Source organism: Pempheris klunzingeri, chromosome 18, assembly GCF_042242105.1.
Source record: "Pempheris klunzingeri isolate RE-2024b chromosome 18, fPemKlu1.hap1, whole genome shotgun sequence".
Classification (NCBI taxonomy): domain Eukaryota; kingdom Metazoa; phylum Chordata; class Actinopteri; order Acropomatiformes; family Pempheridae; genus Pempheris; species Pempheris klunzingeri.
Genome location: NC_092029.1, coordinates 12,697,309 through 12,713,595, shown reverse-complemented (window position 1 = coordinate 12,713,595; position 16,287 = coordinate 12,697,309). Strand labels below are relative to the sequence as shown.

General features: G+C 42.3%; 1 protein-coding gene across 1 annotated transcript in view; it reads left to right on the top strand.

The window, feature by feature from the left end:
• syne1a (spectrin repeat containing, nuclear envelope 1a) overlaps window positions 1-16,287 on the top strand; it is a 115,650-nt gene that overhangs the window by 29,578 nt on the left and 69,785 nt on the right. The window contains exons 37-56 of the mRNA XM_070848803.1: window positions 124-247; window positions 424-590; window positions 768-921; window positions 1,056-1,711; window positions 2,269-2,448; window positions 2,702-2,855; window positions 3,439-3,597; window positions 4,276-4,458; window positions 4,570-4,671; window positions 5,425-5,628; window positions 6,470-6,677; window positions 7,307-7,419; window positions 7,697-7,902; window positions 8,008-8,169; window positions 8,266-8,545; window positions 8,829-9,001; window positions 10,233-10,542; window positions 10,686-10,850; window positions 12,268-12,627; window positions 14,107-14,243. Coding sequence (XP_070704904.1) covers window positions 124-247; window positions 424-590; window positions 768-921; window positions 1,056-1,711; window positions 2,269-2,448; window positions 2,702-2,855; window positions 3,439-3,597; window positions 4,276-4,458; window positions 4,570-4,671; window positions 5,425-5,628; window positions 6,470-6,677; window positions 7,307-7,419; window positions 7,697-7,902; window positions 8,008-8,169; window positions 8,266-8,545; window positions 8,829-9,001; window positions 10,233-10,542; window positions 10,686-10,850; window positions 12,268-12,627; window positions 14,107-14,243 — 4,197 coding nt within the window. The remainder of the gene's footprint in view (window positions 1-123; window positions 248-423; window positions 591-767; window positions 922-1,055; window positions 1,712-2,268; window positions 2,449-2,701; window positions 2,856-3,438; window positions 3,598-4,275; window positions 4,459-4,569; window positions 4,672-5,424; window positions 5,629-6,469; window positions 6,678-7,306; window positions 7,420-7,696; window positions 7,903-8,007; window positions 8,170-8,265; window positions 8,546-8,828; window positions 9,002-10,232; window positions 10,543-10,685; window positions 10,851-12,267; window positions 12,628-14,106; window positions 14,244-16,287) is intronic.

Below are 16,287 nucleotides of genomic sequence, written 5' to 3'. Positions count from 1 at the left end.
CACAGGGTGCTACTATGGAACTATTGTTAGATCAATATTTATTCTATTCATTTTCAGAATAGTGCTGCATAAAGTGTATTTCTTTTGAATACATTTTTCTGCATGTCACCTTTGTATCTACAGATTCGAAAAGGAGAGTTCGTCTATGAAAAGCTGGCTGGACAGGTGTGAGTCTGTTTGCTGTCCTGACACTGACCTGCTTTCTGCAGACAAAGTAAAGGTTAGGAATGAACTACTAAATGTACAGGTAAATCACTCCTTTACCTGTCTTGTTTCTCACTATCTATTTGCATTTGTATTTTTAGATTCATGTGGAGTGTTTATCTGCCTCTTTCAGTTTTATTTTTTACCTTACCTATTATACAATGTTTCCTTTGCCAATGTTACATTGCATAATTTTTAAATATTTCTTCACCCATATAGGAAATGCAGAGGGAGACACCGTCCTATGACGCTCTCCTCCAGGGTCTTGTGAATCTTGGGCTGTGTCTGTACCCCACAGCGCCTGAAGCACGTATCCAAGAGCTCAGTGATGACCTCACACAAACGCAGGAGAGACTCACCTCATTGAAGACCAGCATGTCACACAGGCAATTTACTATTTATACATTATTATAAAGATCATATACTTTTGTTTACCCCTGAAGTAATGGATTCATGAATTTTTATTAGCTTCTTTCCAAAGTTGTTTGTTTTGTTTAAATATAAACTTTTTGAAACTGTGATCTCACATTCTTCATCCACACTATCTTCCACCTCTACTTCAGAGTTGAGCTTCTGGAGCCTCATATTGAGCAGCTGGAGCAGTTTGATCAGGCACTGCTGACTCTGACCCAAAGGAGTGAAAACTTCCTGTCTGGCTTGAGAAACTCTTCCCAAGTTGACATTACTGACCTTGATGCAGCAATTACTAAGCTGAAGGTGTGAAATCAATAATTTGCTGTCAACAATAATGTCCAATATGGGCTTTGTAAATTAGAGCACTTATAGTCAGCAAGTTTATATTGAACTCTGGAGCTCATTCAAATGTGTCTTATTGAACCATCTTGTTGTAGGAGCAAGAGGAGCAACTACAGTCCCTTACATCACTGAGAGAGACTCTCCAGCAAAAAGAGTCCTCCCTGCTTCACTCTTCAACCGCAGAGGCCAAACAGCAGCTCCAGGGCTGGAGGGAGGACTGCCTACAGCCCCTCACTGAAACCCAGCGTCTCCTGCTCCTCCGTAGAGAGTGCCTGACTGAGTTGAAGATTTTTCTTGAGAAGCATGGAGCGGCAGCTAAGGCTGTGCGCTGCCTTCACGAGGCAGTGGAGGGCAGGGGGAGTTGGGACCGCTCCAAAGCTGAAGAGCTGCATCGTGGGATAGGGGAAGTGGCTAAAGGTGGGGCCCGGCTTGAGGCTGAGGCCGTCAGGCTCGATGGCCAGCTAAGCAAAGCACACCTTCACCTGTGTGGTACAGAGTGGCGGGGCTCAAAAGATGTGAGCCATCCTCAGGGAAGGACATCTTGCAGGGGGCAGGCAGTGGCTCTCACGATGGCTTTGGAGGAGGTTCAGAAGGGTGTGGGATGGAGACAGAGTGAAGCAGATGCTTTAGGAGCATTATGGAGCTCCTTCAGGGAGAGGAGAGAGGAGGTGATGAAGAATTTAAAAAAACTGGAGGATGAAGCGAGGCAAGAGGGGGCCAGAGAGAGCTCTGTACAGGCCTTCCAAAACAGGTATGTGCACAGTAACGTTGAGGCCACTTGATATATTGTATTAGGATATTTGTTTTAGCATAGTTTGTATCATCTGATACTGTATGAACTCAATAGTAATGTGGTAGCAGTCCTTCGAGAACTGTACATTGAAAAGGAACTGTTTTGCCCTGATCTAAATCTCTGATACACATGTATGGTTTTTATGCAAACAAATCACCTTTTTATTGTAAAATGAACAAAATAATAAGCACCATAAACATGTTAAGCTTGCATTGGACTCATCTTAAATAGCACCTTAACTTCATCATTTGAATTAACAGCCAGATAACAAGAGTATTCTTGTTGTCTAACTGCAGTTTGACACCTCTGTTCTTATACCAGATTAGTTGCTTTTGGATTATATTGTCACTTTCAAATGCATCCTGTGAGCTTTTGATTCAGAGACCAACTGTTTAACTCCCCAAGAATATGGATGGACAAATCCATTTGAATTTGATCTCCTGAAAAATGAGATATATTATGCTGGAATTAGGTTAGTAATCCCCATTGTTTTCTTCTGCATCTATTTCTCCCAGGTTGCGTTTCTTCGTCCAGCTGGAGGATGAGCTCCAGTCGCTGCAGCACTCCCAACAGTGGTTAGAGGAGAAGGGAAGCCAGCTGGCCCAAAGAGACAATGAGCTGGCTGGGGAGGCTCTCAGGGAGGTAGCACTGGTGAAGACAGTCTGGGAGAATGTCAGAACTGTAATCACCAATGGGTAAGGAGGAGGGAAGACTTATTGATTTTATTCAAATTTGTGTTTGTTTTTGGTCCTAATGTGGAGAGTTTAGAGAGGCAGGTAGTTATTTTATAGAAAAAGAAGCAGAATGGGTCAAATATTATTTTATAATTAAAATATGGAAACAACATTTAAACAGAAGTTGAAGAATTTGTTGTATTTATATTATTTAATATACCAAATGACATGCCAAGTTATAGCCTTGACCTTTTCCCTCTCTTTTTTCATGCAGTCAGGAGCAAAGTGGAGTCGTGGTCGATCATCTCCGCCAGTTTCACCACCTGAAGTTGACCCTCACCGCTGTTGTGGAGAGCGCTCAGGCTGTTGCTCACAATCTGCCAGACCACAACCATAATGCTCAGGAGGCCAAAAGGACTTTCACACGAGTAGGTACCCTTTCTTTTTCTCAGAAAATTATTATTTGTTGAATAATCTGCTTCTTCTTTTTAAATGAGGCGTACAGTAAACATGTTTTTAGCTATGATTCATACGTCAAACACACATATGTCATAGTCCACAAAGGCTCAGCTATATTATCAGGGCAGTTGTATACTTTTGTGTATACATTTTATATATAACTTTCTTTCTTCTTTAACTTATAGCTTTCCTGATAACTTGGATGTTTGTCGCTCTCCTGTGACAACCCTGTATACCTTTTCAGCTAACAAAAAAGGCCTAGTTTGATTTTTATGGTGCTATTTTCTGAATCCATTAAGGGATTGATTTGTCAAAAAAACTTGAAGTTGAAGATTCATAGCTTTGACTGGGCAGTATCAATATGTTTACCTTTCTTAAAGCCACTGTGTTATGTTATTTTGCAGCCACTGATTTACAGTGCACTGCAATGGGCACAATCAGTAAAGTAATCTCTCAAAAATAGAACTGCTTTTCAACATCTCTCCCCTTCCAGTTTGTACAGCATCCTCCCTCTAGTGGTGATCTGTTGTTATTCCCTCTCCGTCCCTCTAGCATGAGACAGTCCAGTCCGAGCTGAGAGAAAAGCAGGAAGACATGGACCAGCTCATCAGCACTGCTGAAGACCTGCAGAGAGAGCTGGAGAAGGTTCCCAACTCTGATGCGTCCTCCATCCAGAGGGACATGGAGACATTAAGAGACCAATGGCTTGAGGTGAGTGGTACTCGATAACACATGCCTTGCCACTCACCTGTTTTGGTGAAGACACCTTGACAGCTGAAATCGCTTGGCTGTCTTTTCTTTGGAAAAATATATGACATCTGAAGCTGTGTGGTGGAAAAAAAATACTCTCATTCTTGAGTTTTGTGACTTTGATGAATTGTTCTCATCCTGGCACATGGTATTCCATGAATTTTCAAAAAACTGTCAATAAGGCTCCACCCAGGTCTGGAACTGAAGCATGATGGTGACTGTGAAGATTTTGATGACAATTGTGGTGTTTCCTGTCTAAAAATGAATAATGATCTCCACAGTACAGCCAGTACAGCTCTGCCAAACACTTGTGCTGTTCCTCTTATAATGATATTTATTTCTGTCTGTTTTGCTCATCTTGTGGGATTTAGTTGGCTGCTCTGCTGTCACAAATGAGACAAAAATATAAACAAGTCTAGACACGTTATCTGCCTTTCTGTCTCTCTCTCACTTCTCATCCGCACATCTGTCAGACCAATTAAGTCTCGTTTTCCTTCCTCACAGTAAAGCAAACTGTCCCTCATTACAGAGAGACGGAGAGAAAAACTAACCACAAAGAGGAAGAGATGCTGCCTCTGCTGTTGATTGAGATGTATTCTGTACTGTACTCAAATAGACTGCTGGTGTCTGCTCCTTCAGGTCTCAGAGAGAATCCAAACAAACACAGAGAGACTGGGCTACTGTGTATCCCTGTGGGACGACCTCAAGTCCATGGAGCAAGAAATTAACCAATGGACCACCAACTCCATCGCTGATGTCACCGACAGTGTCACCAATCTCAGTGATAAGGAGAGGACAGAGGCCCACCTTGCGGCCTTTCAGGTTGGGGCACAGTGGACAGTCATGAAAGAGTGTATGAATGATGGCAGTGGTGTAACATACGGTTCATAGTGGATGCAAGTTAATTGAAATGTCCTGCACTTTAATCTACAGGCTGATGTTGAAAAGAGGGAGCAGAGGCTGGATGCCTTGCAGGAGAGAGTGACAGAGTTGAAGGAACGAGCCAAATTGCAGGAAACCCCGTTACAAATGCAGGTGAGTATGGTGGGGCAGAGAAACACGGGTTGCTGAAATTATTGTAGAGGAAAATAATATTTTCTCTATTGTCCTTTAGGCCAGGGGTAATGTTACACCAAGGAGTCAATAAAATGCACCCTGATAGTATGTTTCAGGCTCTGTGTAGGTCAAGCACTGAAAATGGAATCAGGTGATGAAATTGATAGTGATTGATAGTATAACTACATGTATGTAATATTTGATTGTAGTACAGATGTTTGTGTTATTGTTTTGCTATGTACATTTTATTTAGTTGTTTTTGTTTGTCAACATGAAAGTTAATCTAATCTAATATAGTATTGCCACATCACCTCTCGATAACATTGATAATACTTCTTTTCATAACATTGTGAAGAATGAGTGCTTATTATAATTACATTATGAATACAGTTGTGTTGCATGACATTTTATTATTAAAGCAAACCCTTTCAATATGAAATGTATGCTATGTTTAGAATATTGGAAAGCATGCTGTGTAATTGATATTTTACACTGTGTTGCATTTGATTTTTTTTGTTTTGCTATCACAGGAATGTAGGTATAACAATCCCCCACAAGCAGTGTTTGTAAAGGTGTCAAACACTATTACACAACTTAAAAACACTCAAAACTCAATGTCCTGTACAGACATACTTAAAAGGAACATGAAAAGCACATGAAAGCTCACTGTTCACATGTTGTTTGCTTGGGATTTTGTTTCTATAATGTTACAAAATGTCTTTATTGAACCAGGTCCTGGAGTCAGACCTGAGGAAGAAAATGGCCCATGCTCAGGAGGTGTACAACCAGGCCAAACACACTCTGACCTACTTCAGTTTCCAGAAGCAGCGACTGGAGGACCTCATGTCCCAGATGGCCGAGCGGCTGATGACGGTTGAGGGTTCCTTATCTGACCTCACGGATGCTTCTTCTCCTGAGGACATCGGTACAGTTAAGGTATGACACTGTCATTGCCTTCAGTGTGATGACACATTAATTTAAGAAATAAACACATGATGCACTCTATAGAAAAATAATACCTCTCACAGTCCACTACATTTTCCTTTTTTTTATATCCCTGTTGTTTCTGATTACTACCATATATTATAACCAAGCACTATAGGTGCACACACAATGATGCAACACAATACAGTACAATATTTTATTGGTGATGCCTTAATTTGAATTAGTGTCCTTTGTATGGTTGCTACCTTGGCCAGGTCTCCCTTGTAAAAGAGATTTCTGATCTCAATGGGACTTCCTGGTTAAATGAAGGTAAAATAAAAAAATAAATAAAACAACCACAACTATGCAAGGCAAGTTTATTTGTGTAAGACTTTTCAAGCACAGACACAATTCAGAGTTTTACATAATATGAAGAAATGCATTGGAATACAGTTAAAAACATAATTTATTGCATTTTTATCGGATAAACAATTGAAATAGAATGTGTTCAGTTAAGAAATGAAATAGAACACTAATTATTATGGTGATCATAGCAGGACACTACTTAACTCAAGTACTTCCTAATTAAATTCTGAGCACTGATCTTGGGTATAGTACTCTGCAATTACTTAAAAAGACATACTGAGGCATAATGATGAGAACCTTTTGATGCTTTGTAAGTCTCAGCTCCACAACAGCTTCCTTTGAGGTGGCAGTAATTGTAGCTTCAGGACATATCTGCAAGGTGGATACAGTACATGTCATCGTCTCTACTCTTTTCACCACCGTGTAGCTCTCATTATGAATAAACATAAGTCTTGTCTACTCATTTCTCACTGCTTTTCATTTACAGGACCTGCAGAGCATTGTACAGCAACAGAGGGCAGACATGGACTCTGCCAGAGATGCTCTGAGTGCCCTGTGCAGGTCTCATCCCTCACAGGAGCTGTCATCCCTCTCCACTGACCTCACCTCTATCGCCAAGCGAACAGAGGCTGTTGCCCAGCGCTGTGCCAAGACCAGGGGCAGCCTGCAGGATGGGCTACAGCTTCACTTCAATGGTAAGAGATATGAATGTGTGCATTGCTTTAGATTATTTGTGATTAGATTTTGTCCAGATGTCCAGTCTCTGGACAGTCCGTTTATTAAATTCAAGTGCTTTATGTAACCGTAACAGTGCTCGTCTTCCTTTATAAGGAGAAATAACCATTTTAGTAGCACTTAAAATCTCATAATCACCCAATCAAACAGTGCACTACAATGTGATGCAATGTCATTTGTTCATGTTAGTGGTGCAACCGATTTAGTGTTGATTATCCTAGATTTTTCCCCAGAGCACACTCAGTCCGCCCACTACAATCCACACTCCATTGACACACACTGTCTGGTACACCGGTGCGCTCTTGTTGCTCAGACACACACCTGTGCCTCTGAGAGTAATGTCGCTCTCGTCACATCTGCTCTCGAGGGAGTCATTTTGGGCTTGTTGGCAAGGCAACCCAGCGCTGCACAGCATGGACACACCCACACTTCCCATCTGCTTCAACACATCGCTTCGTCTCACCCTCCTCTTTCTGGTTTCTCATAAATGTTGTTTGCCATTATTTTACCACACATCAGTTTATCTCAACTTGTCACCATATATTTATTTTGCTTTCAAATAACCTGTTATTTATGTTTCTGGAAACAGAGCTCATCCAAGATTTCCACTCCTGGCTTGCAGATCTGAAATTGGAGCTGAAACAATGTTCTAGCCAATCAGGAGATGTTGCAATCCTTGGAAGCAAGTTGCAAAGACTGAAGGTAGTGTTATATGTCAAACGTTTACTATTTCTCTTGTTGCAGGTGTTGGGGGATTGTGCTTAAAGCTAAAAATTCAGGACTTTCAGTTTTCAGCAACTTCACTTGTTGACCCTGGCATTCTATGAAATTTTGACACACCAAATAATTTTATCGTGAATTAACAATGTGAATGTATTAAATTAAATTAAATTTATATTTAACAGTTATGTAATTACGACTGTCTCAGTCTAGATGTCAGGGCGGTGTCTTCAGCATGTTCCTCCTCCTACATCCACAGGTGTCAGTCGAGCGGACGTCAGAGGGTGAGGAGCGTCTCTCTAAGGTTTGTGAGGAAGCTGAGAGGCTCCAGCTGCACCTGCCTAAAGCTGGAGCAGCACAGGTCCAAGAGCATCTCTCTTCCTGTCAGAGAGAGTGGAGGAGCTACCAGGACAGCAGCTCTCAGAGCCTACGAGACTTGGAAGAAAGTATTGACCTTCTGAAAAAGTAAGTAAACGCTCTTGCTGTGTCATGTATTCATGCAGAGGAATTTGAATTGAATGGAAATATGCCTCTTCTTTCCACTCCTCTCCCTTTCCTTTTTCTCATCAGTTTTAATGATTGTGTGGAGGATATAAGAGACTGGCTGAAGCAGATGGATCTCAGCCTGAAGAGTGAGCCTGTTCTTGGGGCAGAGAGCCAGCAAGGAGCCTCAGACACCACAGAAGAGCTGGAGAGGGTGACAAACCTCCATAAGGACCTGCTTGCAAGAAGGTGTGTTTATGTGGGTGTGTGAGGACATATATTATCTATTCCATAGCTTGGTCTATACAATTTTCTGAGCAAAAATGTATTGTTGTCTCTTGCAAGGGACTCCATCGAGCGTCTCTGCCAGGAGGCCCAGTCTCTATCTGAAGCAGGCCGGGGGTCAGGAGGAGAGGTCAGAGTGACAAGCCAGCTCCAGATGGACCACCAGGCCCTGCTGAAGGCAGCCAGGGAGAGGCTGCGAGGCTGCCAAGAGAGTCAGGCCTTTGGAGAGACCCTCCAAGGGGTCTGGGCCTGGCTGGAGGAGATCCAGGAGAGACTGGGTACAGTAGACAGCACCATGGGCACTAAAGAGCAGTTAGAGCAGAGGCTGGAGACTGTGCAGGTGAGAGGGAATGTTGGCTGGTAGACAGTAATTTCCATGAAATATTATATACAATGAAATGCATGTGATTGTTGTTGGAATCTCTACGAATGCACATATTTATATTGTTCTTTAGTTAATTACACTAATACTGTAATAAATATTGATGAATACATACAATAGATGTAATAAATACATCTATTACAGTCCACGGTTCATCAAGTGGACACAAGAGGGGGCTGTTTGCCTGAGAAAATCCTGGCGTTTAAATCCTGTTCACTCTGACCCCACTCTGTTTATACAGGACATCCTGCTTTTGAAGGGGGAGGGAGAGGTCAAGCTGAATATGGCAATGGGTAAGGGTGAGTTGGCCCTGCGGAGTTATGGAGCTGCTGGACAGGAAGTGGTCCGCTCTCAGCTACAGGAAGTGGAGGATGCGTGGGCCACGCTGCTTGTGACTGCCATGAGCTGCCACAGGTAAACTGCTCACCTTGTTCCATCACCTGGAAAATAATCTAATGTTTTAGTCCCCATATGTGCACCTACAGCCATTTATATGCCATAACTGTAAAGAGGTGGTCCTGCGTTTTACTTAATATATAATATTCTGTCGTCATTTCATTGTGGAATTGAATTCACAGAGAGTGGATAAACTGCAGTGAATTGTAAACACATTTTCAGTCAGTTATTCTTGATTTGTGCTTTTTTAATGTGCTATATGAAATATTTACCCTGGGACATTTCAGAGACCATTTACCTGTGTGCCAAAAAATCATCTGTCTTGGGAACTGGTTATTTTTATTCGTGATAGATTGAATTCTCAATGCCATTAATTACCATTAGGTTAAATACATAATGAGAAGTATTTGTCTCGTTTTGTAACTCTGATTGATGCATCTGATTTAGTGTGTTCCTTTTTGTGTCTGTGTGTGTGTTTGTGTGTGTACATGACAACATGGACATGCATCAGTTTGTGTGTGCTTGTGTGCTTAATTGAGCAATTATGGCCCCTCCTAGAAAAAATTGATCTCATTAGGGACTAAATGGTGGATGGCAAACAGTGGGTCACACATGGGGTGTGTTTGTGTTTTAAGGGGAAAGGGATAACAGGAGGCGTGGGGTAGCAGGTGAAATAGAGGTGGGTGTGTGTCTGGATATTGGCGTTATTTGTACATGCAGGGGTAACAGATGGCAATGAAAATTGTGGGTGTGTATTTGTGGCCATGTGTGTTTGAACCACCCCATAAAAGGGGATAAAGGCACTAAGCCAGCAATACAGGCAATTTCTATTTCTTGGCCATATAACAGGTATTAAATATATACTGCGCCTGTATTTCACAGTAAAAAGGTACAGTGTACGTTTTTCCTTGGGCATTACATATATAGATTTGATGTACCTAGATGATCTGAATTAAAAGTGTCTGGAATACATATACATTTGTATAAAAATGTCAATAAATAGGAAAAGGAAATACTGTTATTAATTTTCATTTACCCTTTTTATATATCTGCATTTGCTTTATATGACTTACAGTTCAAAGTATTCTGATCAATATGTCTGCTAGAAAAGACATTTTGTAGCAGTTTTACAAAACCCTGCCCAAATGTTGGATACTCCAGTGTGTACATGTGCAATTTTTTTCTGTACATGTGTTTCCCATATGTGCCAGTCACAGACTAACAAAGCGATGTACTGTCTTCCCTCCAGTCGATTGGAGTGGACCGTGTCACAGTGGGGAGGATACCTGGAGAGTGCTGCCCAGCTGCGGTGCTGGATGGAGGCTGTAGAGCATGAGGTGCGTTCTCCTCTTACCCCCCAGCCTGGGCCCAGAGAAAAGGCCTCTCAGCTAGAAAGACTTAGAGCTCTATTGGCTGACCTGGAAGATCACCAGGTGGCATTGTCCAGTCTGGAAGAAAAAGCCAGAGAACTCTTTAAGAAGACTGGTGATGTCAGCTTCAACCATGGTGCCCGCACCCAGCTGCAAGCGCAGTTTGATGACCTCACAACCTTGGTGGAGGTACAACGTTACTTTCAGTATATCTAGTAAAAAAAACAAACTTGAAACTCCTGAGCTTATCTAAATATTTTAGTAATAATACGAACTACTTAGCAAGTGCATTTTTACTTTAGAGTCACTGACTGTTTGTTTTTTGTCTTTAGGAGAGGGTACGTCTAGCGCAGGCCGTGGTGTTGGAACACCAAGAATACCTGGAGGCTGTTAGGGAGCTCACTGATTGGCTGATGACTGCTGGAGAGGAGCTACAACATTGGTCTGATACATCAGGAGACTCGTCCTCCATCAAAAAGAAACTGTCAGAAGTGAGGGTAAGGCAGGGTGTCAACATGCAAAAAAAAAAATTCCTTTGCTGATGCAGACTGACACTCCTTTTGTTTTCTTTGTGTACACTTTTGTCATTTTTGTCTAAATCTGACATTTTGACAATACTCAAAAAAGAAATCCTGATCCATACATTGACAGATAATAGTGCACCACATCTGACAAATGACAAGCCCATTGTGCTGTAGAGTGGGCAAAGGTGTGCCGTTATTTTACTACTTTGACATTATCGTCAAAGCGAACTATTATTCTATTTGAAATTAAATGTGCCTCTCTATATTAACCTAGTTTGGACATTTTGAGACCACTTGTCCATTCAGAAACACAGGTTCTGCTGAATTTCATTAATGATTCTTGATTCATTCTACTTTGGACCATATTTATTTGCTTTTGTTTAATGTTGTAGTGATAATTGAATTTTTTTTAGCAGGCACTAATTATATTGCCAATTGAAATAGTCCACCACTGTCAGTGTGAATCATAGGCATGCCTCAAGGATGTGTTGTGTGTTTGTAAAACTAAAGCCCCTTTAAAGGTGTAAAATGTATCTGTTGCTAAGGTAACTGATTGCTAAATTATCTGAACCGATCTAATCTTAACGGGCTCCTGCTATGAAGGAGGGCAAACTATGTAGGGAATTGGAATTGGTTCTCAGTTTGTTCCCATATCACAGCCAAATATCTCCATCTCTCCTGGCAAATTTTACTGCCAATAAGTTGGTCTATTACTTTGTAAAAAAAAAAAAAAAAAAGGGTAAAAGAGAGCAGCAGTGGAATTACTGCCCTAAGCTTTTTCCCGTTCAAATATTCGGCAATTACAGAGGAGAAAATATGTGAGGAGATATTGATTTGCATTTAAATTTCACACATGGGTCCTAATTATCACATTATAAATGTGTGTTTGTAGAGCCATGTTGTGAAGCATTTCACTAGACTGGGAAATATAATTTGTTGTATACACAAGCCAGTTACACCATTTTCATCTTCCAATTTTCATATCCTTCTACTCATGCACACTAAAATGATCAGATGTGTTTTTTTTTAATCCCTCTATCAGCTCACTGCTATCGCATCACACTCAAGTGTTTGCTTTTCACACCCCCTGCCTTCAAAGTGCTACCTTTCCACACAGAATGAGACACGCAGGCAGAAGAGGGATGGAGATGGAGGATGAAATTAGCAATAATGAGAGAATACTAAATAGCAAATGAAAATACAGGACGTCAGAACTAATGGTGCAAAGACAGAATCAAAGACATAATAAATAGAAAGTGATGGAGCAGGAGAATAAATGTCTATGTGGGCAGCTTTAAATAGAACCAACTGCACATCAGTAGGTTGCAGTTTCTGTAGCCACAGTTACCGTAGCAACTTTGTCTCCTGTTAACCCTCTCTATTGCTTCAGGAGCGTGTCGAGTGTCGGCTACTGGAGGGCCGAGAGCGCCTCAGCCGGGTGCGTCGGAGTGCAGCGTCCACGGCCGAACACACCGCAGCAGGAGGCTGCGAAGCCATGGACCGGCAGTTGGGGGCGCTGTCCCAGGCTCTGGAGCAGTGGGAAGGGGCCGCCCTGAGGGCCAGGGACGGCCTGGAGGGGGCCCTAGCCGCTGCTGCAGCCTCAGAGGAGGAATATGACTGCCTGACTGCCCGGCTGGAGGTCGAGTTGAAAGAGCTGGATGGGCGATTGAGGGGGTGGAACCAGGAGTTGATTAAAGCTGAAGGGCGGAGCAATGGCGAGGAGGCAGTGGAGGGATGGCAGCTGGCTAAGGTATAGTAGCATGAGAATTAAAGAAATGGCAGCATAATGTCTATTTAAAAATGATTAAAAAAAATAAATAAAATAAAACCTCTATTCAGCTGGGATTTGGGTTGGCAAACAGTGATGTGTAGAGAGCTGACAGGGGCTACTGTGCAGCATTGTACCATGTTAATTTTAGAGAAGGTGATTAGCATTGTTTAATGGAAGTACCCACAGGCACACACGCGCACACCGCCTGCAGACATACATTCTCTGCATTCAGCTATGCCTTCTCTGTCAGTAATTATCCATTCTATTTGTAAATCCTAAAAACAGATTAGTTTGTAAATCAGCTTTACTGGGATGACGAAGGAGTGACAGCTACAATCCCATCAGTTTCCCTTGTTTTCTCCTCATTCTGTCCGACACTTCTCTCTCCTCTACCCCTCCCCCCTTTGTTTTTTTTGCCATTATTTTCCACTATCTCTCCCTCCCAAACATTCCCCCTTTCAATTCCTTTCCCTTTCCCCTCTCTGTAGTCTGACTTGTTTGAGCTGTAACAGTGATGTCTTTCTCGACTGCAGGGTTGTTTCTTAGATACTCTTGCTCCTCACCTCCCCTGCGGCTCTGTTTCTAACCTCCACAGGATGTTTACAGTGGGACAATTTCTCTGTATTGTCAAAGCCATGCCAGCATGCACACCCTCAAACTCCTCCCTTGGTTTCTTCGGCCATGCCTTTCTACAGTTTTCTTCAATTTGGGGCTGTCAAAGAACAGAGGAGGAGTCCTCCCCCTCCTCCGCTTCCCTCTCTCCTCCTCCAGCCTGTTTCCTGCATCCAGCCTTGTTTTCGTTACGCGCTCGTTTGTGTCCGTTTGAACCAATCCTGCATCTGTGAGGGCTGACAGCTGAATTCCACTGGGAGAGAGCGTGAGAGAGTGAGAGGGAGAAAAAATGTGTGAGAGGGAATGAGTGCAAGGAGTGGGAGGAGGGAGGGAGAAAGAGGAGAGAGGAGGGAAGAGAAAGTAGTTGAACGGTAGGAAGAGAGGAGGGAGAAGAGAGCAACGAGTCCAGGAGAACAGGGAGGGCGGCAGGGAGGGCTGTTTATTGGTCATACGTCAGGAAGAGAGCGAGCGGGAGAGTCAGAGTCAGAGATAGAGCTTGTACATATTTCATGGGACAGAATTTCATGACTGTGTGAGTGCAGAATGTGAGGCACACTGAGGAGAGCGGGAGAACGGTATCCACAGCTCCTTCCTGCTACGCACAGCGAAGAACAGAAATGCTATTGTACAAGGAGCACTGTGAGTATGTGTTGGAGTGTGTGTGTGTTTGTGTGAATGTGACGAGCGAAAAGGACCAAGTCAGGGTGTGAATAGGAATGCAAGTGCACTTATTGAAGGGTGTCATGCAGATCCGTTGGGTGCTTGTCTTTCCTTGACACAAACACACATACACATATACCCACACATACGCACTAAGCCAGCTGGTGTCTGTTTTGTGTTGTTTAGGACATACTGGAGGGCTTGCAGAGCGCCGAGCCGATGGCAGAGAAGTTGAAAGGCCAACTGAACGACCTGGTGCGATACTCCAGAGACCTGGGCTCACAGTCAGACCGAGTCACTGCGCTTATCAAACAGCACAACAGGTGAGAAGAGTCTTTCAGCTTAACAGTGTGTGGTGGAAAATATTCCTGTGTCTTTTAATTATGTGGATTTGAAATGAAACTGAGATTAATTTAAAAAAACGGAGGTTGTAATAAAAAAACTAAAAAAGCTAGTTAAGTAAGTTTTTATACACATATAAAAAATTAGCTTCATGCAATGCAAAACAGTGGTACATACCTACCTTGCATAATTACACAATTTCTTCGAATGTTGCATATTTTTGTTGTATCACAATATTGGACTTTGAATGATATCTTTGATAACGTTGTGATCAAGTTTTCAGCCATATTGCTGAGACATGTTATAATAGGGAAAATTTCTGCAACACTATGAACTATACAATCTCCCAATACACCCCTCACATGTCTGAGTGGGCAGGATAAGTGCTTGGTTTTACAAGCTTATTTGTGTTAGGTGTGTGTGTGTGTGTGTGTGTGTGTGTGTGTGTGTGTGTGTGGGTGTGTGGGTGGGTGGGTGGATGTATGTGAGGCCATCTCGCACACAGTCCTGACGTATGTGTCAGCCAGACGAAGGTGAAGGATGACAGAAAGCACCAGAACCACCAGTTGCTACACGACAATTACAATTACTTTACCTTCACCTCTCCTTGTTCACTGTGCTTGTTTTCGTTACTGTCCTTCTCTGGTTTAATTTTATACAAGGCTGAGTGGGATTCGAGGGAAATCGGTTACATTCGAATGCTTTTTTTCCATGCTGATACATTGCATGCTTCAGTCTATTTACAGAGCAACAATTGCCTGCTTTTGGGCTCACAAGTGAGCCTGTGTTCATTTAGCGCTTGTCAGTGAACACACCATGCAATGCCTTTTCAAAAGAACAGCAGTGCACACAAAAGCACATGCATGCACACAACCATACATATTCAAGACATGCATACACAAGTATGGACTTCTAGCACAAATTATCTACTGAATTTGCATGGATGTAATATTAACTCTGTCATTTTGAGATATTGCATGATAGTGTGTGAAACCACTGTAACTAACATTTCTTGGCAGACAACATGAGTGAGGTCAACTTGTTGGAGATGCTTTGGCGGGTAATTGGCTTTGGCTGCTGATTGGCAAAAACAGCACCCTTCCTCATTCACTTGGCTTTTTAGTCTGTAATAGACTTGGCCTGTGTGCTCTTTGCACCTGTCCTGCATTAAGCACTGCGGAAAGGAGAGCAAGGGGAGAGACAGAGTGAAAAAAGAGGTAGAGGAAAGCAGATAGCACATGCCAGATTTTGTCTGTCACAGCAGAAAAAAAGTGCTTCTTCCACACTCATGGTCTCCCCACTGTGTTACCCTTTCATGCCCTTATCGCATCATTAAAACTCAAGGGTGTTTGTGTATGCGTTGGTGGAAGGTTGTGTGTGATTTTTGCCTTGTTTATTCATGCCTCCCCTTGGACAGAACCTCTTTCTTAAACACCTGCACATGTTGTTTCCCCATTGTTCTCTCTATCCCTTCCTCCATTCTCCCCCCTTTAACCTTCACCCATTCCCCAAAATGTATGAAACTCAGTAGCTTTTTCCCTTTGTTGTCCTGCATCTTCCTTGTTTTTATCATATCTGGATGCACTTTATGCATGTTGCATGTTATTAACTGCAAATGTTGTTTGTATTTAATGTTCCTTTTTGTCTGAAGTATGAAGAAAGTAATTTTACTAGTTGTGTCATGTGATATCATGGAATTTATACATTATGTGTGACCAGCCTGTATCCTTAGATATTACATCAGTGCTGGGATAGTGTTTCATACACAGTAAGTAGTGAGGTGAAATGAATGAGTGTGGAGGTCAATGTGGTGGGTTGGCATCTAACGCTTTTGACTTTTATACAGGAGACAGGATTTTGTGTCCCATCACCGACCTGCAATTCATGCGTGCCAGTGTTACCTCAATTTTTCCGTAATGTTAACCTTAGTGTAGCTGCCATGTGCAGATATTGTAGATAGTGAGAATTTTAAAATCATTGGAATTAAACATAAACAAGTGTTGTCACACACTTATTTCCAGGTTT